The 20,401-nt window shown below is 41.4% G+C and overlaps 2 protein-coding genes across 2 annotated transcripts in view; one reads left to right on the top strand and one right to left on the bottom strand.

Annotated features, from left to right (window-relative positions):
- Positions 1–1,087: 1,087 nt before the first annotated feature.
- On the bottom strand, positions 1,088–8,063 carry asb6 (ankyrin repeat and SOCS box containing 6). The gene is made up of 7 exons (XM_084550980.1): positions 8,026–8,063; positions 7,459–7,608; positions 7,142–7,317; positions 4,210–4,316; positions 4,012–4,120; positions 3,826–3,912; positions 1,088–2,426 (listed from the first exon to the last, which is right to left on the bottom strand). Exons 2-7 carry the CDS (start codon positions 7,566–7,568, stop codon positions 1,705–1,707), a joined length of 1,311 nt encoding a protein of 436 aa, XP_084407106.1. The 5' UTR covers positions 7,569–7,608; positions 8,026–8,063; the 3' UTR covers positions 1,088–1,704.
- A 9,474-nt stretch (positions 8,064–17,537) lies between these two features.
- Positions 17,538–20,401, top strand: part of LOC311493062 (transmembrane protein 132C) — a gene marked incomplete at its 5' end in the record, with an annotated part of 123,452 nt that continues 120,588 nt past the window's right edge. The window contains one exon of the mRNA XM_084551580.1: positions 17,538–17,583. Within this exon, the coding sequence (XP_084407706.1) occupies positions 17,538–17,583 (46 nt within the window). The remainder of the gene's footprint in view (positions 17,584–20,401) is intronic.

Below are 20,401 nucleotides of genomic sequence, written 5' to 3'. Positions count from 1 at the left end.
GGCTTCAGGGAGAGAATAGATCAATAACTAATTTCAGTACAGAGCTTCACTCGCACTGTTTTCCAATAAATGCTGGATGGAAAGCACTGGCTTAGCCCTCCCCCCACTATCTCTATTCTATCACCTTCTACAAGCAGGGATTGGGCTCTGTTGAAGAAGCCTGCTTTTTTTTTTTTTCCAGTGTTTGTGATTGTTGGTTGGGTGGATTATGTTCCTTCAGCTAGTGTATAGTATAAATGTAATCCAACGTTGCCATTTCCATGTGTCCTCCATGAGCGCTCTCACAACCATTCCACATATGCCGTCTCTGTATCTTTAATGGGTTTTTTTTTCCGCTGTTCTGCCTCCTGCAACCCCCTCCCTCGCTTCCTCCCTCCCTCTCTCCCTCATTCGACCAGGGCCAGCGTTGAGGTTTTGTCAAGAGCATGCAGGGAGATTCAGACAGACAGGAGAGTGAAGCGTGTGTCATGCAGGGCTGCTGCTGCTGCTGCCGAGGCTCTTCTCCTCAGAGGCTGTGACCTAGATAACCAAGAGGAGCTGGAGCGCCTGCAAGCCTTGGAGCCACTCCAGCTTCAGCAATGTCAGGAAGGGGTTAGTTGTGTAACACAATGTCCTATTTAGTTTGCTCCTCACACACACACGCACACAAACACATATGTACCCTATGGTGCTCTTGTACCGTTGCAGTATGCTCCTTTTAGGCACCGTTTGCCTCTTACCAAAAGCCGGCATGAGCAGAATAGTTTTTTTTTTTTTTTTTTTTTTAACTCATGCGAGGGAGCGAGAGACAGACGAGGCCCCTAAACCCTGCAGAATTTAAACATAAGCATTAAGAATGCCCTGCAAAACTTTCTACTCCAGCAGCCACATTATGTCACAGTAAAATCATGTCAAAACAGGTGGAGGCACACGCTCTCTGCTCTGCTGCAGCATTTTATCCCTGCTTTATTTTTTATTTTTTATATTTTAGCATTCGCCCAACTGATGTTTGGTGTACAAACACATCTCTGTGGTAAACGTGTAGAACCAATTATTCCCCTGATAGCCCATGAGTGTGAGTGTGGCGCTCCACTGCCACTACTTGGATCACTATAAGCAGTAACATGTTTACAAAAGTAAAATAACGTCAAGTAAAATAACAAATGTGGTACCAGGGCAACGATGGTGAAATGAACACTGTTTTATTATTTCTCCTTCATGTTACACAAGAAGATACACAAATTCCACAATACAGCACCATCACGTTGAGGAGATAAAATATAGATGCATCCTACTGTGCAGGAGCAACTTTAATAAGCTGCACTGTGAGTAACTACATCTTTGACCCCGACATGTGAGCTTTCTTTTGATTTGCAGGAGCAACACTGCCATCTGGTGCTTTTTATTTTACATTGCAGCCTCTTTATGCATTAACATGGTTCACTTAACTGTACATCAGTTCTGATCATAACAGTGAAAATGTGACATATTCGTACAAACATAGCTTTGTAGCTTTAATTAAACAGGTGCTCGTAAATTTGGCAAAGACGACACACAATAAGAACTCAACAAAGGCCTCGACGGTGTGTTAGATTCAATGCCATTCATGGACAATTGTTCAGACATTTCACAGAGATTACTACACACAAGTTGAGAGTTTCATTTCAGTTTTTATGCGGACCAAAAAAATAACAAAAAACAACAACTAGCCAGTAGTTTATTGTGTCAGCGCTGGCTCTGCTGCGGCTTGAAGCAGTCCCAGCCAGGCTTGGGAGTGTATGTCTGCTCAGGAAGGAGAAAGTCTTTCAGTCTGTCTGGTAAAGGCAAGGCTTTCACTCTGTCTTCAACTGGCCAGGGCCGTAGGTGATTCCTTATGAATGCCCTACAAAGGCAACGCAGAGCTGGAGGGCTTGCTTCACGCTCCGCTACACGGTTGTGCATGTCTACCAGAGCCTGAGCATACGGGTGAGAGTCCGGACCAGGCACAGGGAGTTCCAGCCTAGGAGGGAGATGCAGCGCGGGGACGTTAACCCTCGCTAAGTCGAGCAACGCCTCAGCCTGCTCCAAAAGCTCAGCGGCGTGACTTTGATCAGAGCACTGCTGCAGGACTGTTTGGAGCCTCTGGAAAAGAAGGCTGTAACCCGACCAACAGGAATCGCTGTGATAGGAGCAAACCAACGAAGCTCCACTCTGGATTAAGAGCACAGCCAGAGGGAAGAGCAGGTCAAAGTGCTCCAAGCTTGTGTGTGTCAAGGACGGCTCGCCATCCTCATTCAGACAGCAGCTGGGGTCCACACCGTGAGACAGCAGCAGCTGGGTGGTTTTCAAGCAGAAGTTACCGATCTCAGCAGCTTCCTCCGTAGTGGCCTGCAGAGCCTCCTTTACCAGAAACACTAGCGAGGACTCAACTGTCTCACCGTCTACAGTTGTAGCATTTATGTCGGCACCTTTAGAGAAGGAAGCATCAATCAGATCCACATTTCTGATCAGCTCTAAAACAATTTACCCATGTACAAATTAGAGCAAGTGTTTAGACAGTGTAAATGATGACAAAGTATTAATAGATAATATTTATCAGTGACTCTTTTGACAGTTAAGTTGCTGTTTGAGCATTTATTTGTTGCAGTCTTGAAAATTAGCAGTTGTTGTTTACATTAATAGGATTATTTAAGCAAATTTTGTATTGTACAGGGCTTCCACCAAGTTGCAAGAGAGTTTTATTAAATGACACATCCTGCCTTCCAGAAACACAGTACCCAGATCTCCTGAAATGCAACGTGATTGTACCCCCTGTTGACAGTATACAGATGGACACACCCAGAGGATTCCTGAAAAGCAATATGATTTTAATGGCGGGGGACATAGACAGTATAAAGATGGATGGAGGGACTGCTCCTCTAAAGTGAAGCCAAAGCAAGTAGAGCTCCCCCTGGTGTCTGGCTGCTGTATAGGTCATAAGCTCCACCCCCTCCATGTTAGTGGATGGGACTTGCACCAAAGTCAAACACTAAAATAGACATCAATTTTTTTTTTTCCAAGAATGGTTTCTGTCATTTTAGGCACTTAATATATTGTTGATGCATGTCAAGGTGTCATGTTTTACATAAGTATAGTTAGTTTAGTTATTTGACACTATAGAAATAGGGTTTGACATAATGGCGACTACCGGTTGCCATGCCAACCGCTCTGTAAAGTGGTCCTGTAGAGTCTAGTGAGTCTGGAAGAAGTGTGGTCAGGTCATCGATATCGCGGCTACGCGTGGCTCCACTCTCGGACTGCACTGTGCAGACTCTGGCTCCAAATCCCCGCCCATATCCCCGGGAAAATAGCATCAGTTTGGCCAATGCAAGGAAGTGCCGAGACATTGTCCATATTTATACAGTGTATGGATGTGTATCCTCACTTTCCAAGTCTATCGTATGGGCAGTATGTTGCCATGTGCCAAGAAGAGTCAACCCTCAGTAGTCAGGAAACTCCCATTTGTGTCCTTCCACTATTGACTATCTTGGATTGGCATCATATAACTAAACTCTTAATCCAAATATATTATTTACCCCGGTAGTCATGAGGTTCATGTATTCTATGGAGACTGATATGAAGCTTAAAACTCTGAAGACAGAAGACGATAAGTTTTAAAATCTTCGTCAGTCAGATGCTTCACACTAGATCACAAGACTGTTCTTTTCCAGTTGTGCTAAAAATCTGCGTGCATATTTTAGCCCATTTACTTTGGTGTCAAAGCGTGTGAAAGTGGCAATGACATTCTGCATGTAGCTCTTTAGCGGTTTAGGGAAGTATTTGAATGAATAAAAGCAAAGAAAAAGGCAAAGTGAAGTGAGTCAGTACCTCTCTCCAGTAGAAGCTGGATGTTTTCTGTGTTGTGTACGGTGAGTCCATCGCTGCTGGCCATGGCATGGAGCAAAGGTGTTTTTCCTTATGAGACAACACCAAAGCAATCACCTTTCAGAATGAATGAATGAATGGGTTTATGGATGAATGCTTTAACATTAGCTTCGCCAATGAAAGTTTTACCATGTTTATCCCTTGCATTCACATCAGCACCCAGGTCCAGCAAGGTGAGCAGACAGGGAAGCCTCTCCGATTCCTCACTGGCAAGGTCCAACGGACTGCTCTCATGGATCTACAGAGTAACACATTACGTTGTATTAACACAAAATGATGAAAGGGGGGTGGAAATGAATGGAAGAGAGGACATAGTTGTTTACTCACCCTGTCCCTCTTTTCGATGTCTGCTCCGTGACCAACCAGCAGCCTGACCATGTTGGGCCTGTTCCTCAAAACTGCTATATGTAGTGGATTGTAGTATGACACTGGGTCTTGAAATAAGACAGGAGAGAAAAATTGTGTTTTTATAAACTGAGCTGAAATATAATAGATAGATGCATTAAAATTCCAATTAAACATTAGGACAGAACAATACGTTTCAGCTGCAGCTTCTTCAGGTGAGATTAATGCGTGAGTGCTCAGTGAAGAAGCTAGACGCCAAATGAGTTGTTCGCTTCAAATTACATCACAGTGAAGCCGTCAGTGTGTGGTGGTTGATTTTCATATTCATGGGATCACTAATGCTGGCTGTGCATAAGTTCTGTCCAATGCAAAATGTCTCGAGAAAACTAAGGATGAACAGATGCATCAGGTATAAGTGACTATGGGTCAATCTATTCAGTTTAATTCTACATTATTCTAAGTTAACATCTAGGAAGTAAAATAGAGGTGGTACACATATGTAAATACTTGGGTGTCTTAATTCATGACTCCCTCACTTTCAAGCTGCATGTGGAGATACTTGTAAAGAAGATGAAGCCAAATTTTTTTTTTTTAATTAATTTTTTTTTAAACCAGTTGTATTTTTCTTTTAATGCAAAAAAGTGACTTGTTGGCGCAACGTTTTTTTCCCCTCTGTATTAGATTATGGAGATCTTTTGTACATGAATGGATCTTCGAATGGTTGACACTGTTTACCACACACACCACTACGAGTTATACTCTCGGGTGGGATGGCCTGCTCTGTACTGATTTGGGTAGAAGGTCTTTTGTCCACTCTGCATCTTTTGCATAGAAACTGAGTACTTGAGACTGACTCCAGAATATGCACTTGTTTTTTTTATATTCTGCTTGTAATTTTTTCTTTAATGCTCGTTTTAATTGTGTAATTTTGTAACCGTTTTCAAGAGAGCCCTGGCCTGTCAATGGGATCTTCCTGGTTAATGCATAAGCACGCATTTTGTGTCATGATAAATCATATAAAACAAAGGCTCAGCAGTCTTCCAGTATTTTAAGCTTGCTCCACCAACAAGGTCTATGCCCGCTTGCTGAGCCACTGCAAAATATAACACAACCCAATTTAGAAACAAAGGCAACTTCAGAACCGAAGAAGCCACTTGGATGTGCGGTGAAACATCTTCAGGAAACCTCCAACAAGTCCAGCTGCTTTTGTTTTAACTTTGTCTTAGCTATAACATGACTTGGATGACTGAAAATCACAAGACTCAGACTAATTTTAATTTCAGACCAGTGTCTTTGCATTGAAAGTTTTAAAATTGTAAATTTTAAGGTTTTAAACCAAGTTGCTCGAGCATAACCATTTATTTTAATGACAGTAAATTCATTGAATCTATTTATGTGTGTTTACTTCTTACAATTTGTTTTACAAAGTGAGTCAAGCCTGATGTTGGCTCACTGTTAGGGATACAGCTTATTAATTTAACAGTGATTTCGGATTGGTATTTTGTACTGAGCGATACCCAAAGTCCATGTATCGGCAAATTCTCTTTCATGTATACACAACAACCAGTGTCCAGACAACAAAGTTTCCACTTACAGAATTAGTCCTACCTATATAAGCACAATTCCCGTTAGATAGCTCATAAGAGAAACAATGGAAAAATGAATGAAAAAAGTACCGGAGCATTTTTGCATGCTATGTGGGAGCATTTGTCAGTGCTGACTTTCTAGAAAGAGGCATTCAAGAAATATGAAAGATGAATGAAGTAGCCTCTGCTGGAATACTCTAATTATGTCTCTGGGGAAACACATGTCTAAAACCACCAGAGGTCACCACAGCAGAGTGTGGCTGAGTCCTGGCAGCTTAATCACAGCAGCGATACATGCTGCACTTTCCACTGCAGTGTGCTATCGGGAGACTATTCCTCTCAAGTCTACACGGATGACAGCTTGCTTGTTATACTTATGCAGCTATTTATTTAAAATAGGAAAGTAGCAGTCCTCTCACATTTCTAAGTGTGACCTGTCATTAAATGCTCGTCATAAATTTAGAAAACAAACAGTTATGCAGGCAGCACAAACACACACAAAAAAATCTAATTACCATCCAAATTTAGCACACACTAAAACATGTAATTTAAAAATTAACTGGCATGACTTATCGGATGATTTTCATTTCAATTTGAAAGCTGTGTGCTTTTATATTGTTCACTTGGTGTAAATGCAACGCTCCAGCTCTGTGAAATTACATTTTTGAATGTCAATTTGGCTTCAACACAGAACTAAACTCCAGTCTTCTGAGATTGAAAGTTATCTTAAAATTGTATGACATGTATTAAATTCCTCCAAAACTCAACTTGGAGTACTTGCAGTATATATGTTACTGGATGTATTAAATACTATTATTTATTCCTACTAAAGCAAGAAGTGCTTCAGTACCTGAAGTGCAGCCACTTAACCAATAGATTAACCAAATACTGGACGTTACTCTCAGTTTTGACATGACACTTCTGACGTTTGCCGAATTTGTTCTGTTGACCACACGTGATATGAAATATTTTTATCGACTCAATAAGAGCAGTCATCAATTAGACATTTTTTCCCCATTATATAGGAGCTTAAAATAATGATACCAGTGTCCTAGATCTAAGGCAACCATTGTTTGAACCATCAATCTTTGTCCAGAATGTATTCATCTGTTTTCATCCAAAATGTGTGACTAACTCCTATCGTCTAAATTCAAGGTATATTAATGGAAATGATGAGCCTACAATGCAAACACTTACTTAAGAGGAATAACACTGTTTGTGTCAGTCTTATGATATTATCCACACTTTCTTAAAGTTTCTACAAACTGTTTGCATAATGTTAAAAAACACTGATATTATTAAAAGCACACTCAGTAATGATTATTCACCTTCAAAGTTTAGATCAGCTCCGTAGCGCAGAAGGATCTCAGCAGCGTACACCAGTCCCCGCTCTGCCACCTTAAACAGGGCATAGCTGATGCCTTCCACAAACACCTCAGACTGGGACTCTCGCTCCAGAAGCTCCTCCAGAGAGCTGCACAGACCGGACTCATCCTCCGGACGTCTGACAAGAGCAGAGAGAGGCAATGTTTCAGTAAGAGAATCTGAAGTGGCACCGAATGCATTTAGACGCATTCAGAAGTGGAATGAGAACTGCAATGATTAATCAATAAAAATGAAAGAAAAAGTATGGCTTCCGGTTTACCTGCCCTCCTGACCGCCATCTCCGTCCTCCAGCCCAACAACACACATCACTGCATCTACCAGCGGCTGATATTCATAAATGATCCTTCGAAACCCGTGGAGGAAAGGCATGGCTCCTCCACTCTTCACAACACTTCTGTAAAGTCAGGACCTAAAACACAACGCCAGTGTTATGGACCGAGGGTGTGCCAGTGCCAGAGATAATTTCACATGTTATCTCTGGAGTACAGCAGCAGCAGTCAGCTGTCTTTCGAAAATGAATGACACCAATATATGACAAGCCAACGTGTGACAACGCTTCATATAGTATGCACCCTTTTATGCAATCAGTATCATTTCTGCTTGGATGGTAAAGCTGCACTTTATTCGCAGTGTCAGGTAAACTCACATTGGGCTAGCTGACTTGCGACAACTATAACGCTATTTGTGTTTTAAGAAAATGGCTTATAGTCGGCACGTATTTCACAGTAAAAGCTTGCATTTTTAGCTAAACGTGTTACTCATTTACCTGCGAAATTGCTGATAAAAGTGTCTGGGTAAAATGACTTAAAGAGATGAAGAAACTTACTCAAACGCAGGTCAATCGCTTTCCTTCTAAACAGGAAGCTTTCACCACGCCCACATCAGTCCGGCGCTGTTTTCATTCCCCTTTAAAGCACTCGATTTAACAAAGGTTCCTCTTCACAATGACCTGCTAAAATACTACTACTACTACTACTACTACCACTAATAATAATAATAATAATAATAATAATAACAATAACAACAACAACAACAACAATAATAATAATAATAATAATAAGAAGAAGAAGAAGAAGAAGAAGAAGAATGATTTTTTGTTTTGTTTTGTTTTTTAACAGGAATAGTTTTTTTAAAAACTGGATATGTTCATCCACAGGAACATAAATTGAAAAATTGATAAATAAAAAAATAAAATAAAATTATACATACACTTTCAGTACAATGATATCAATATTTATAAAGTTATATTTGCTGTGCATTGTTGCAATGGAACTGTCCTAAAATGATGGTGCCCATTCTACAGTAAATGAATGAAAATACTGAACAAAACATATTCAGCCATATCATTGAAATTGTAGTGATCAACCTTCACTATTTTTACTTTTCTGACTAGTTTTACCGATAAACCATTTTTTTCTGTATAACATAATGTCTTAAAATGCTATAGATGTAAAAATTTTACAGATCAGAATTTGCAATACATTTTTTATATCTGTCTATGTACTAGTAAGGCCATAATAACACACATTTTTAATAAATCAGTTTTGTCCACAGATCAAGACTTTGACTATTATTTGGGATGTTTTCTCTTGATATTCCTTCTGACCAACAAAACATTTTACCACCAACACAAATCGGCCCAGAAACCATTTCTTTTGTCCATATGGCACGTTTAGTATAAGGCAGCAGCTTTCAGATTTTTTTTGACAGCTACTCCATTATGCCGACAGCATCTGGCTGCTAACAGTCGCCTTTGTCCTGTTTCGCAAACAAACCCCCGCCGTGTCTGAGTTTGGTGACAGATGGCTCCCTTTGAGAGCCACCATGGAGGGCTCATTGACAAGATGTCATTTTTAACATGTGTGCGTCTGATTTTTAAACGCAGGCTATGTATATGACATTGCATTTTAACACAACATATGCTGTTGGTGACATAGTGTATCATGTATCAAGTGATGAAAATGTCTTGCTGGGGGACACAAATTAGTTAAACTGGCAAATCATTTTGAAGACTTTAAGACAACAAGGAAAAACAGCTTTTTGCTCAGATTGTAAATTTGGTGAAAATAGAGAGAACATAAATCTGGCTAGGAAGGATTTTATCAGTGTGTTTAAGAAATCTGAAATAAGCAGCTTCATTTTTCATCTATTCTGATAACCATAACAATATATCACTTTCTAAGAAGCCCCTACTGTGCTCTACAATGTGCTTATTGGGTGTTAAATAACTAGAGAGTCTGAAAAAAATGATAAAGAATTAATTTTTTTAGGATTACTCCATATTTCTTTACATCTGAGAATACATTATAACCTTAACAGGAATAAGCGGGTACAGAAGATGAATGAATGAATGAATACATTATACTTTATGATTGCTGGCCAAGTAATGGTTGATGCAGACTCTGTCTTTAGGTGGCAGCATTGCTGCACCGGCACACAGACTACAGCCTGGACTCAGTACAATTGTCATTATACAGCAAATGCATGAATGAATGGCTTTACATGAGCATGAAAGCAAACATAAACCCATCATGTAAATGTGGACGTGGGGAGAATTGTGAACAAACAGCACTGTGAGAATCTATTTGGCATACTGAGAGCTCGTCCTCCGGAGCGGAAAACACAATGCAGTAGTTTAATCAAAGTTTGATTAATTCTAATTCTGTCACTTTCAAGACAATTACCATTTTCACATCCAAGTAACCCGATCAGTAAGGCATTGTTCCCTGAACGCATGGCAGCTCGCTCATAATCGCTCCAGTGTTGCTGAAGTCTCTTTTGCTATTTTCCAACCACACTTAATTTACCCACGATTTTCAAGCCATGTGCTCATGAATAATTGACTCTACCTTTCCTTTAACAAAACAGCCAGTGATAGATTCTTAAGTCTTTGTGCACACACCTGTGAGAATTCCCTGGTGAAGCAGGCAATTTCTTTTTCCCCTTCCTGTCACCCTGTGGTCACAGGAGCGTACTGCTTCTTTTTGGACGACAATAACAGCAGGTGGCACAACACATCCAGCTTTAGGCTAGCAAAAAAAACAACAATGTGTGTTTCAAGTGTATGGCACCCTCCCAGGTCTTGGGCTGAGCGTTAATACAGATTCTTGAGGAAGTTTACAAATCTCACTATGGCACAGCAAGAGTAAGTGTTGTTCACAAACCATCTGCAATGCAGGCATCAAAACGTAACATTTACAACAATTTTTGCAAAGAATCCTCCAGGGGCCTCTTTATTTATGTATTTTTTTTTTTTTTTTTACCTCTAGTTTATTAAGCAAAATTTGTCCAAAAAAAAAAAAAAAAAGAATTGATGCATTACATATTGATGCAGGTATTTAACATTTGACAGGAACCTCACATGGATTGTTGGCACTGAAGAGTAATGGTGGTAGTTAAGGACAAAGCTTTGTCAAAAATACCACCCTTTGTGCTGTTTGTCCTTTTCCTGACGTCTAATTTTAAGCCGCATTAGAGGATGGAGGCAAAGAGGGGGGAAAGGAGGGGAGATAACTGCAGTTCCATTCCTTTACCCCCTACCAGTAAATTGGCCCTATATTAAATTTCGCTCTCATCTATCAATACAAAGAACGGTATCGAAATTACTTTGTTGGCCACAAATCGTTGGCAACAGATTGAGCCTCTTTTGAAACAAGGCCATCATTTATCTGGTTCACATTTCCTCCTGAGGTGAAAAGAAGCAGGACACAATAAGACTTTTATTTGCTCCCTGAGTGATAGATGTGACCCCCTTCAACCTCTGATTACGAGATTACCACAAGTAAAATAAGAATCTATTAAACATTTCAACCTGTTGGTTTCCCTCAGACTCACTCTGTTTTGATCAAATAGTCCTGTCAGGGGAGCTAGAGGCATGGGAGTCTCCACACACCGTGGAGATTTACATAGCTACAGTATTCTGGGCTATGCAAAGCTGTGTAATTTGTCCCGGGAGGGTGATGAATAAAGGAAAAGTTAATTACCGTGGATACAAAGAACTTTTAAGATGTAATAAAACAGAGCGCACACACACACACCAAGAACTTTTCTGCTCCTGAAAGAGCTGCACACTCTGAGGTGAAAGGTGACAGTATACCAGTGGTGAAGGTGAAGATGGAGGCAGTGAAATGATAATAGAATGGCAGAGCATTGTGGTTTTGCTCCCCTCGCTGCCATACTGAGAGCTGGAATTATCAGACCCGCAGGTCTGGGCCTAATATCCTTTTGTGCTGGCAGCGTATTGCCGAGTGAAGATTGTGGATGGAAATAATCAGCCCTTTTTAAAGGTCAGAGGAAGTTAAGCACACCCAAAGTAGACCATGACACATTCTGGCTGATAAGAAATAACTGTCTGTGTAAAGAAGAATGAGGAGAGTTCACCTTGTCCCATTTATGCTATCATGATTGCTCAGCTGTCAGTCAAATATAATGGTGCATATGGAGCCAGGCCAACTCCAACTATAGGAAATGCTTGTTGTACGGTGACTACAGCTCAAAAGAGTTGTAACATTTATCTTTAAATTGTTATAGAATGGGGACACAATCAAACTATTTATGTGATTTGCATATGTGGTGCAGCAGTCAGTAGTTGATATATGGCAAACAGAAAACAAAACATGCAGTCTTACGGCGTATCTGTATATTGTGACATTTTTTGCAGCCAGGATGGAACCAATGGAAACTTCCTCACATAATCTCCTCAGGTTTCACACTTACACAGATTCAACTGAAATATTGTGTGCTAAATAGTGAACTTCTGATGTAAGCTTAGGCAGTTTTTGTAAACGGTGGGCATCAACAGTGTAGCTCTTCTACCCTCCTTCCACTCTTTGGGCTGTGATGCACTAAACCGAAGCAGTGTTGTGCCATTGGTGAGCATCCATGTCCACATGTCCAACTCTTGGCACTAATTGGACTGATCATACATCGATCAGGCATAACATTATGGCCACCTTCCTGATATTGTATAGGTCTCCCTTGTGCCTCCAAAACAGCTGTGACTCATCAGAGAATGGACATGGGCATTCTGAGGGTGTCCTGTGGTGTCTGGTAACAGAATGTAGTTAGTGGGGGCCTTTGGGTCCTTTGGGTTGAGGGGAGGGGCCTCTGTGGATCAGGCTTGTTCCAGTGCATCCCACAGATTCTTGATCAATTTGGATTGAATTTGGAGGCCAGGTCAACACCTTGTGCTGTTAGGGTTATGTTTTCGTTTTTTTTTTTTGAGTTGTTCCGAAACAGTTTTTGTGTGTGTGTGTCTGTGTCGGGCTGCAGGAGATGGCTCCTCTCCTGCTGGAGATGGCTGCTGCCATCAAGGAGTGTCATTGCTATGCGGTGGGGGTGCCTGCTCTGGTCTAGGTGGGCGGTACGTGTGTAGGTAATGAATTAACTTCTCCTGTCAGTGGTTTTAATATTGTGGCTGGTTGGTGTATTTATGTGTGTATATCTGAATATTTTCACAATGTGATGATCATCTGAAATGAAAACAAAAAACAGACTGAACAGCGTAAATCAGAAGAGCCGATTTTGGAACAGTTTGCAGCTCTTCCTAGGTTCCCAGCTAAACCTAGCTCTTCTTTTCTGTATTTTCAAGAGCAACATTTCAGTTCCGACACTGACATCGTGAGGAGACATCATAGTTGGCTGTTGTTGACCATAGCTCTTTAACGTCAGTTTGGTGTTGGGCCTTTTGTGCTAAGCTAACCTGCTCCTCTTCCCAGCTTCATGTTAAATGAGATCAGTCTTTTTCTAACTGCTGCTTTAAAAACGCATTCTATTTTGTGTTGTTCTATTTTCAGACTTATTAAAGTGTTTGCTTCTTGTCACTGAGACGTGGCTTTCAGTAGCATTTAGGCTGCAAAGTAAGTACAAATCATTTGGGACTACTGACTTACAGCACTGTAGGCTGCAGGAAGGTCACTCTTTGCTTTCCCTTTAGGCATCAGTCTTGAAAACAGAATGACGGTCCCAGAGAGGCTGATAAGTAAATACAGTTTTAATGGGTTGTGAATGGCTGGTGGTAATCTGTGCAGGCCGGGAGTGGGCAAGGCACAGAGGGCGACAGGGCATTCTGCAGCGGTTATTATTAATGCTATCATAGATCAGATAGGCCAGAGAAGGAGAATGAAAGGTGGTGATGAATTTGGGCCTCCTGTCTACCAAGTCAGAGGAGGACAAGCTACTGAGGCTGGTTAAGGTCATGGATGAAGGATACCACCCGAACGCAGACACAGGGGACGATTCATTATGTATAACACGGAGGACAGGATAGAACATATCCAGGGGGACTGAATGAAGGTCATGGGGTGACAATATGAAAGCAAAAAAACACTGCCTATAGTCTGCTTCGCCCACTTGGTATTCTTAATGAATATCCCACAAGGTACATTCAGAAATCTGCAAAGGTTTACAGCACTTCAAGTAAAGTGAGAATGCTTTCAGAAATAATGTCATAAATAGTTTTATTGATCAGATAACTTTAAAGGGCAGAAATCAGAACACATTCGCTTTAAAACAGCATCAGTTCCTAGATACACTTTTAAAGGTGACTTGCAGGAAGGTTGCTCTGCAGTTGGGAAATTAGGACGTCTCAGTAGCTTCTTTCTCTTCATGCAATCCCAGACTGGCTCAATAATGTTGCGCTGCGCCATCTGTTAAAGGGCTTTTTCTCGTCAGTGAAAGTTGTTCTTTATCATTCTGGCTGTATGTTTAATATCATTGTCATGCTGCTGTGTGAATCTTGGACCATTCGGGAACCCTTCTGACAGTAGTGCATGATGAATATGAATCTAAACATCTAAAGTGTCTCAAATCTCTGCACAGAGCTTCACATTATAGACTATTCCAGTAAATGTTTTGTTGCATGCTTAGCTGAAAAGCTCTGCTTCTGCAGGGAATGAAACTGGTTAACATTCCCATGTACAATGTGATGATAGGTGTCTGAAAGTGGAAATACAGTTTGAACGTGTCTGGCATTTCAGTCTTCGGCCTGCTTTCAAGGTATGAAAGCTACCAGATCTTTTCCAGAGCATCAAAGGCTCGAGACCTTTTTCTATACATCAAAGTCTTAAGATCTGCTCTCAGAGAGGTCAAGACACAATAGCTTGGATTTTTGCCTCTCAGAAGATCCCTTTAAATATGCCTGCAGTGGGTCTACCTGATTTTAAAACCTCCACATTTCCAAATAAATTGTGTCTTATCATCTTTAAGAAGGAGATGAATGGTGTGTGAATTTTTACCGCAGCCTATGACTTGGTAATTCTGCCCGGGAAATGGACTTACCATGTGCAGGACTGAGAGGAGCTTTTTTTAATGACTTGCAGCTACAGACGATGTAACCAAAGCCACACCGGTTCCGTCTGGTACTCTCTCTCCGATTTCCAGCTGTTGAATGGACCTCAGTGTGCCGTGGGTTTCAAGGGATTTAACTGAGTATCAGGCTCTAGAAGGGGGCTGCTTTTGGACGTCTACCAGCCTTTCTGTGAGTGATGCTCCAGCCCACCATTACAGCCGGGAAAGGTACTGCTCTACATCAACACTTTTGTCCCCCCGCACCTCTAATGCTTTTTGCAGCTGTACGAGAGTGAACTTGTTTCCAGGATCAAATTGCACACACTGAGGAGGAAGTAAAAGCTTGGTTCCTTATGGAGAAAAATGGAATCTGAAGTGAACCAGAAAGAGTGGCTTAAAATCAGGACAAACACGGTGGCTGTAACCGCAATTTAATGGTCAAAGAGATTTCAAACTCTTCCCTCCAAAAGACATTCACAACACCTTACTTGAATTGCATCTATACACTGTATGTGAATGTAAGTGGGTGACTTTCTTTTTCTTTGCCAGACCTTTTGTGTGTGAGTGCGCACCTCATACAGAATCACTTTAGTCTTCTCAACGCCATCTGGTCTGGTAGGAAAGAATCTGCTGTGAGGCTCACGGTTTAATCAGTTACCAGATTACGGTAAAACAAAAAACACACGGTATTTTATTTCATTTCCCGTGTCTCAGTTTTGATGAATTCCTCAGCAGTCGCCCTTGTGCGTTAGAGACCCAGCACGAGAATTCAAACAAGGTAATAATAAATAAAACCATATATTTATATTGAAATTGACCTGTCCTTTCCTGTTTGCTTGCTTTACCTTGTGGAAAATATATCTAATCCAACATAATTTTCCACTTTATTATATTAGAAGGTTACTGTGCACACAATCAGAAAACTCCCCACTATGCTACTGTTGTGGAATAGACCATGCAGTGTGTCCTTCATGACCCTGAATAGGAATAAATATAGAAAATGGGATGAATATATGAATGAATATGGTTCAGTAGAAATGATCTGAAAATGCAACACCGGTTCAGGACAACCTGACAGACTCACTTACTTTACAATTACAAATATTATTACTTTTACTAAATTGTTCAAATTGTTGTTTATTATTATCATTGTCCACAGTGTTGAATGTCTGTTGCCTTTAATCCACCACCTACTCCAATCAGGCGTAACATTATGACCACCTTCCTAATATTGTGTAAGTCTCAATTGTGCCTCCAAAACAGTTGTGACTCATCAGAGAATGGACATTGGCCTTCTGAGGGTGTCCTGTGGCGTCTGGCAACAGAATGTTGTTAGTGTGGTCCGTTAGGTGCTATGGGTTGAGGGGAGGGGCTTCTTTGGATCAGGCTTGTCCTAGTGCATCCTACAGATCAGTTTGGGATCTAGATTTGGAGGCCAGGTCAACACCTTGTGCTGTTTTTCATGTTGTTGTTTTTTTTTTTTTAGTTGTTCCTAAACCATTTTTGTGTGTGTGCCTGTGTCAGGCTGCATCCTGCTGGTGATTGCTGCTGCCATCAAGGAGTGTCATTGCTATGGGGTGGGGATGCCTGGTCTGGTCTCTGTGGGTGGTACATGTCTAAGTAACATCCACATGAATGCCAGGTCCAAAAGTTTCCCAGCAGAACATTGTATTGTTACAAGATGGTCAATCTTATTTACTTCGCCTGTCAGTGGTCCCAATGTTATGCCTGCAGTATAATATTCAGTTCTGCGTCTGTGCCACAAGGGGTCGCTAGTGCCTGCCAAGTGTCGCATTTATGCAATCTATAGGACACGTCCGATAACAACTTTTAAAGTCATTCTGTTTGTGCAGTGGTGTGTCACAGGAAAATATAAACTAAGTAAAGGCGTGAAGATCTTACTTAAAGACATGCTCTGGCAATCCTGTCTGAGGTTGAAGAGTTCCCCCACCCCCTTTCCTTCAATATTCTCCTTAAAGAGGATATATATAAGTTTAATGTGAATTTAGTGTTTGTAAAACGGTATGACATAGCCTGTACTTATTCCCAACGTCATTAGTGGAGTAGGATGTTTCTAGAGTGCCAAACGCCCCCCGATGTGTGCCAGTGGCAGTTATTGTCACTGGCTTTCTCCCCCCCCCCCTGCTTTTCTCGACGCGCATTGGACGGACAGTCAATGCGTAAGCTCCACTGAAACTGCAGCCTGTGGTCTGTCTACATAAACACAGAAAGATGAAGATTTGAAACCGGACTTTCGCAGAATATATGAACCACCTGGTGCCAAAGTCTAATTAGAAGTGGCAGCTGGACACTTGGCTCTGAGAACGGAGAGCTTTTGCGCGCTCTGCCGTGGCTGCCGTTTGCTGCAGGAGTTGCGCTCAGGACTTCACGAAACGATAAGGTTGCCAGGGAGTGGATGTACGCTGACCTGGGACTGCGACTTGAACTTTTCTGCTCTCTCCATCACCATATACATAATGCAGGACTGGAAGTGCTTCCATTCGTCCCAGAGTGTCGGACTTTACGCACCACACAGCAGCCAACTTCAGGAACGTGGAATCTACAGACCAGACAAATTGACCAACTGAGGAGGGAGGATTGAAAACGTTTTCACTTTGGTGTTTTTTTAATATATTAATCCGATTTGGTTCTCATTCTGAAAATGTATCACAATGGACGTTTTATTGTGGTTTTGTAAATTCCATGTAGCATCTTAGCGTTTACGCTTCTAAAAATGCTGGGAAGAGAGCTTCGTACCTGTGTGCAAGTTCTTACTGCCCAGTTCTTGATTTTTCCGGGTAAAAACAAGTAGACAAAATACATGTGAGGAGCCTCTCATTTTTATTTTATTTTTTTTCCAGTAGATTTTCAGTATTTCCACATTTCTGGATGAACCATGACCTTTACTAGAAAATATGCGTTTTTACTACTAACGGTGCTGCATGTACGATTTCCATCTGCGAACTAAGCCACTCCGGCGTGCAGACACATTTTTGGGGGAAATTCTGTTTTGTTTTGTTTTTTTTGTTTTTTTCCTTACGGCTCAGAAACATGTTGCACATCCTTGCTCTTCAGTCGGTGGTGTTACTTTTGGGAGGTAAGCACAGTTTCAACCTATTTGCCTGTATGTCTTCTAGCCACTGTCTCGTATGAGGATCTGTGTTTTTCTTACAAATAATATACGCCTTGACTGGGGGCAAAATCCTATTTGAGACAATCAGAGATGCAGGGCACTTAACACGCGGTGAGTCACTGCTATGTGAAGGTGTCAGTCTGCTTTGTCTGATTAGGGGTATGTTACACACTGTCCTGTGCTGCATGGCGCCTAATTTACTGTCACTCCTTGACACGAATTAGAGTTGATATCTGTTCAGTCATATATTATGTATTGTGAGGAAGCCGCTGTAGTGGCTTTGCACCTGTACAACATACCCAGAGCAGCTCTGGCCTTAAATAAGACTTTTCTCATGAATATTTCAACGTGACGGGAATGCTCCTGTGGGACTGAAGCACTGGGCATTTATTACTCCCTGGCTTGTCAAATTATTACTACACAATTAATCTCAAGTGTGAATCTTAAAGTTTGAAGAGTTGCAGCGGTGAGAGATCTTCATGTAACGCAAATCACAACACGACAGCGTCAGTGACGATCACTGCAAGTTGTACAGGAATCTGGTTTTGGCAGGAGCTTTCTCCATACTAAAATTAATTTTCAATGGATATGCCATTGGATCAGTCAATTAGAGGCAAGAATCCTCAGCATCCCCTTTGGTTGCAGCCAGGATGTACATATCTAAGGGGCAGCTGGTGGTCCAGCTAATGAATCCCCTCTGTCTTGTGGGAAAAGGGTTTAACCTAAATGCTTTTGGAAATTCTATCCTGTTCAGCTTTGTCAATATTTTCTCCAAATAATTCCTGGCTTTCACGGTTCTTTCTTCTCAAACATAAGACATTTTTATGTCTTAACAACTGTTTCAGTCAGTGGCCATGCAAAGTTTGCTCATCTTTTGTTTTTCAAATGTAAACCAAGAATCCTCATCTGTCTGTATACACATAATGTGACTTAGTCAAGTCATGATCCAAGTAAAACACACATTTTACACTGAGTCCCTACTGAACTGGTCATAGATTCCTAGAAACATTCCCTAACCTTACACTAAACATTCTTAACCGCATCTCACGCGTTCACTGTGTGTGTACACATTGATGCTGGTTTCTTGCAGCTCAAGAAGACGTCTCGCATTTGACAGCACCTCTCTTCCGCGGGCTGACTCACCGACGTGAAGTGTACAGTAATGATGTTTGCCATATGCCAAGGCCTTCTCTGTAACCACACTCAGTATGATCCTAATTGAGCATTGTGTGTCATAAAGCTGCAGGACACAGCGTCTCACTGTGAACGGTGATGAAAATTGATAACACACTCCGGGAAATAAGAGGATCACATCCCCATGCTCGAAAAATGTCTGAACAACACAATAATTATGGAGGGAAATCTGGTGTTAGCGCGTGACGGTGACCATGTGCTTTGTTTTGAGATGCACGAATATTACGAGGATAGAGACTTACCAGCCCGGAACGATTGTTTACAAAGCTACTGAAGCAAAGCATCATTACGATGAAAGGCTAGAGAACTAGGATTACTCCTTATATTTAAAGAACTTAGTCCCCTCTTCTATTAATTGAAACGGCTAGGTGTGTTCCAGTGAGACACCTCTGTGGGATTCCTGAGAGGAATATCCAATCTTTCCTTCAACTCATCCTTGAGCTTAACAGGATCCAAAAGAGGATCAAGCAAGGATAGCCTTCAGTCTACATCTTTAAGTACTAAGCACACAGCCCATGCTGTCTCTTGTCTCCGCCATGTGCCTGTCCTCCTGCGTCTGTATCCCCGTCAAGGGGATGTGACTTGTCCTGCAGGATTTCTTTTTTTGAACACCAAAATTTTATCAGCTCCCACACGGACTCTTAGGCTCTTTCTCAGTGGAGAGTTTTTTTATCTGTAATTGTCTTCAGAAGGATCCACTGCTGTGGTCCTTATTTTCACTTCCAGCTCCACTCCTTTTGCCCATGGCAGTCCTTTAAGCCTTGTGATTCATGTCCTTGAGCAAGCGAGCACCAAGGAATAAGAGAGAGAGGTGGCACGCAGCTTTTACAGGCAATTGTGCGTTTCAAAATTACTGGAATAGAAGTCTCATGTGCTCAAAACATGTTATCTAATTTATAGACACACACTACAGGAACTATCAGCTCCTGTAGTGTGTTGCTGGAGAATGAAAGACCGCTCAAGCAGAAGGCCAGATTTCATCAACAGTCCGGTGGATATTTTCACTAAAACTTGACTCAAACTATTTCAGGGTGCTGGAAGATTTTAACTCAAGTCCAGGAACTCTCATTAAGAACTTCTAATCCTAAATTCAGTTTGAGACCACTGACAGCTCATCAATTATACTTGATACTTGGGCGCATATGTCCGTTAAGATTTAAATGACTCTGAGCCTTAACTGAGCTCGGACGGGATTGAGGCGTGTGGTGTCATTTCGTTGCTTTCTTGGTGTTAACTCAGTTATAATGTTTATTTACGGATCAGAGAACATGAAGAGAACACTAGAAATCCCTGGCTTGGTGGTATTTTTATCAAGTCTATCTTGCAGCTGCGCTTTGAGCTCGCCGTGGTGCACTTCTGAGATTTGCAACGGAGGACGCTGATAAAAAGAGGCATATTTTTCCCTTCTCTCAAATCCAATTTGCCGTGGCTTGGGTGGTTTCCCTTCATGGAAGGAAAAGGGAAAAAAGAACTTCCCTGCTGTTTAATGTGCAACCATCCAGTATTTTTTTGCAGTATATATCCGAGTCAAACTGTGCACCTTTGTTTGTTTAATGTCCGTTTTATGAAACACACTGAGTAGGTGGAT

Source organism: Chelon labrosus (genome assembly GCF_963514085.1).
Source record: "Chelon labrosus genome assembly, chromosome: 9".
Classification (NCBI taxonomy): domain Eukaryota; kingdom Metazoa; phylum Chordata; class Actinopteri; order Mugiliformes; family Mugilidae; genus Chelon; species Chelon labrosus.
This window is presented reverse-complemented; position numbering and strand designations above follow the sequence as displayed.

Bases quoted from the DNA above. Each gene is read 5' to 3' on its own strand.
- asb6 (XM_084550980.1), bottom strand. From the start codon at position 7,568: ATGCCTTTCCTCCACGGGTTTCGAAGGATCATTTATGAATATCAGCCG. The intron at 4,317-7,141 runs GTGAATAATCAT...TCTTATTTCAAG, and splicing joins AGCTGATCTAAACTTTGAAG to ACCCAGTGTCATACTACAAT. The intron at 3,913-4,011 runs GTAAAACTTTCA...TTGTCTCATAAG, and splicing joins GAATGCAAGGGATAAACATG to GAAAAACACCTTTGCTCCAT.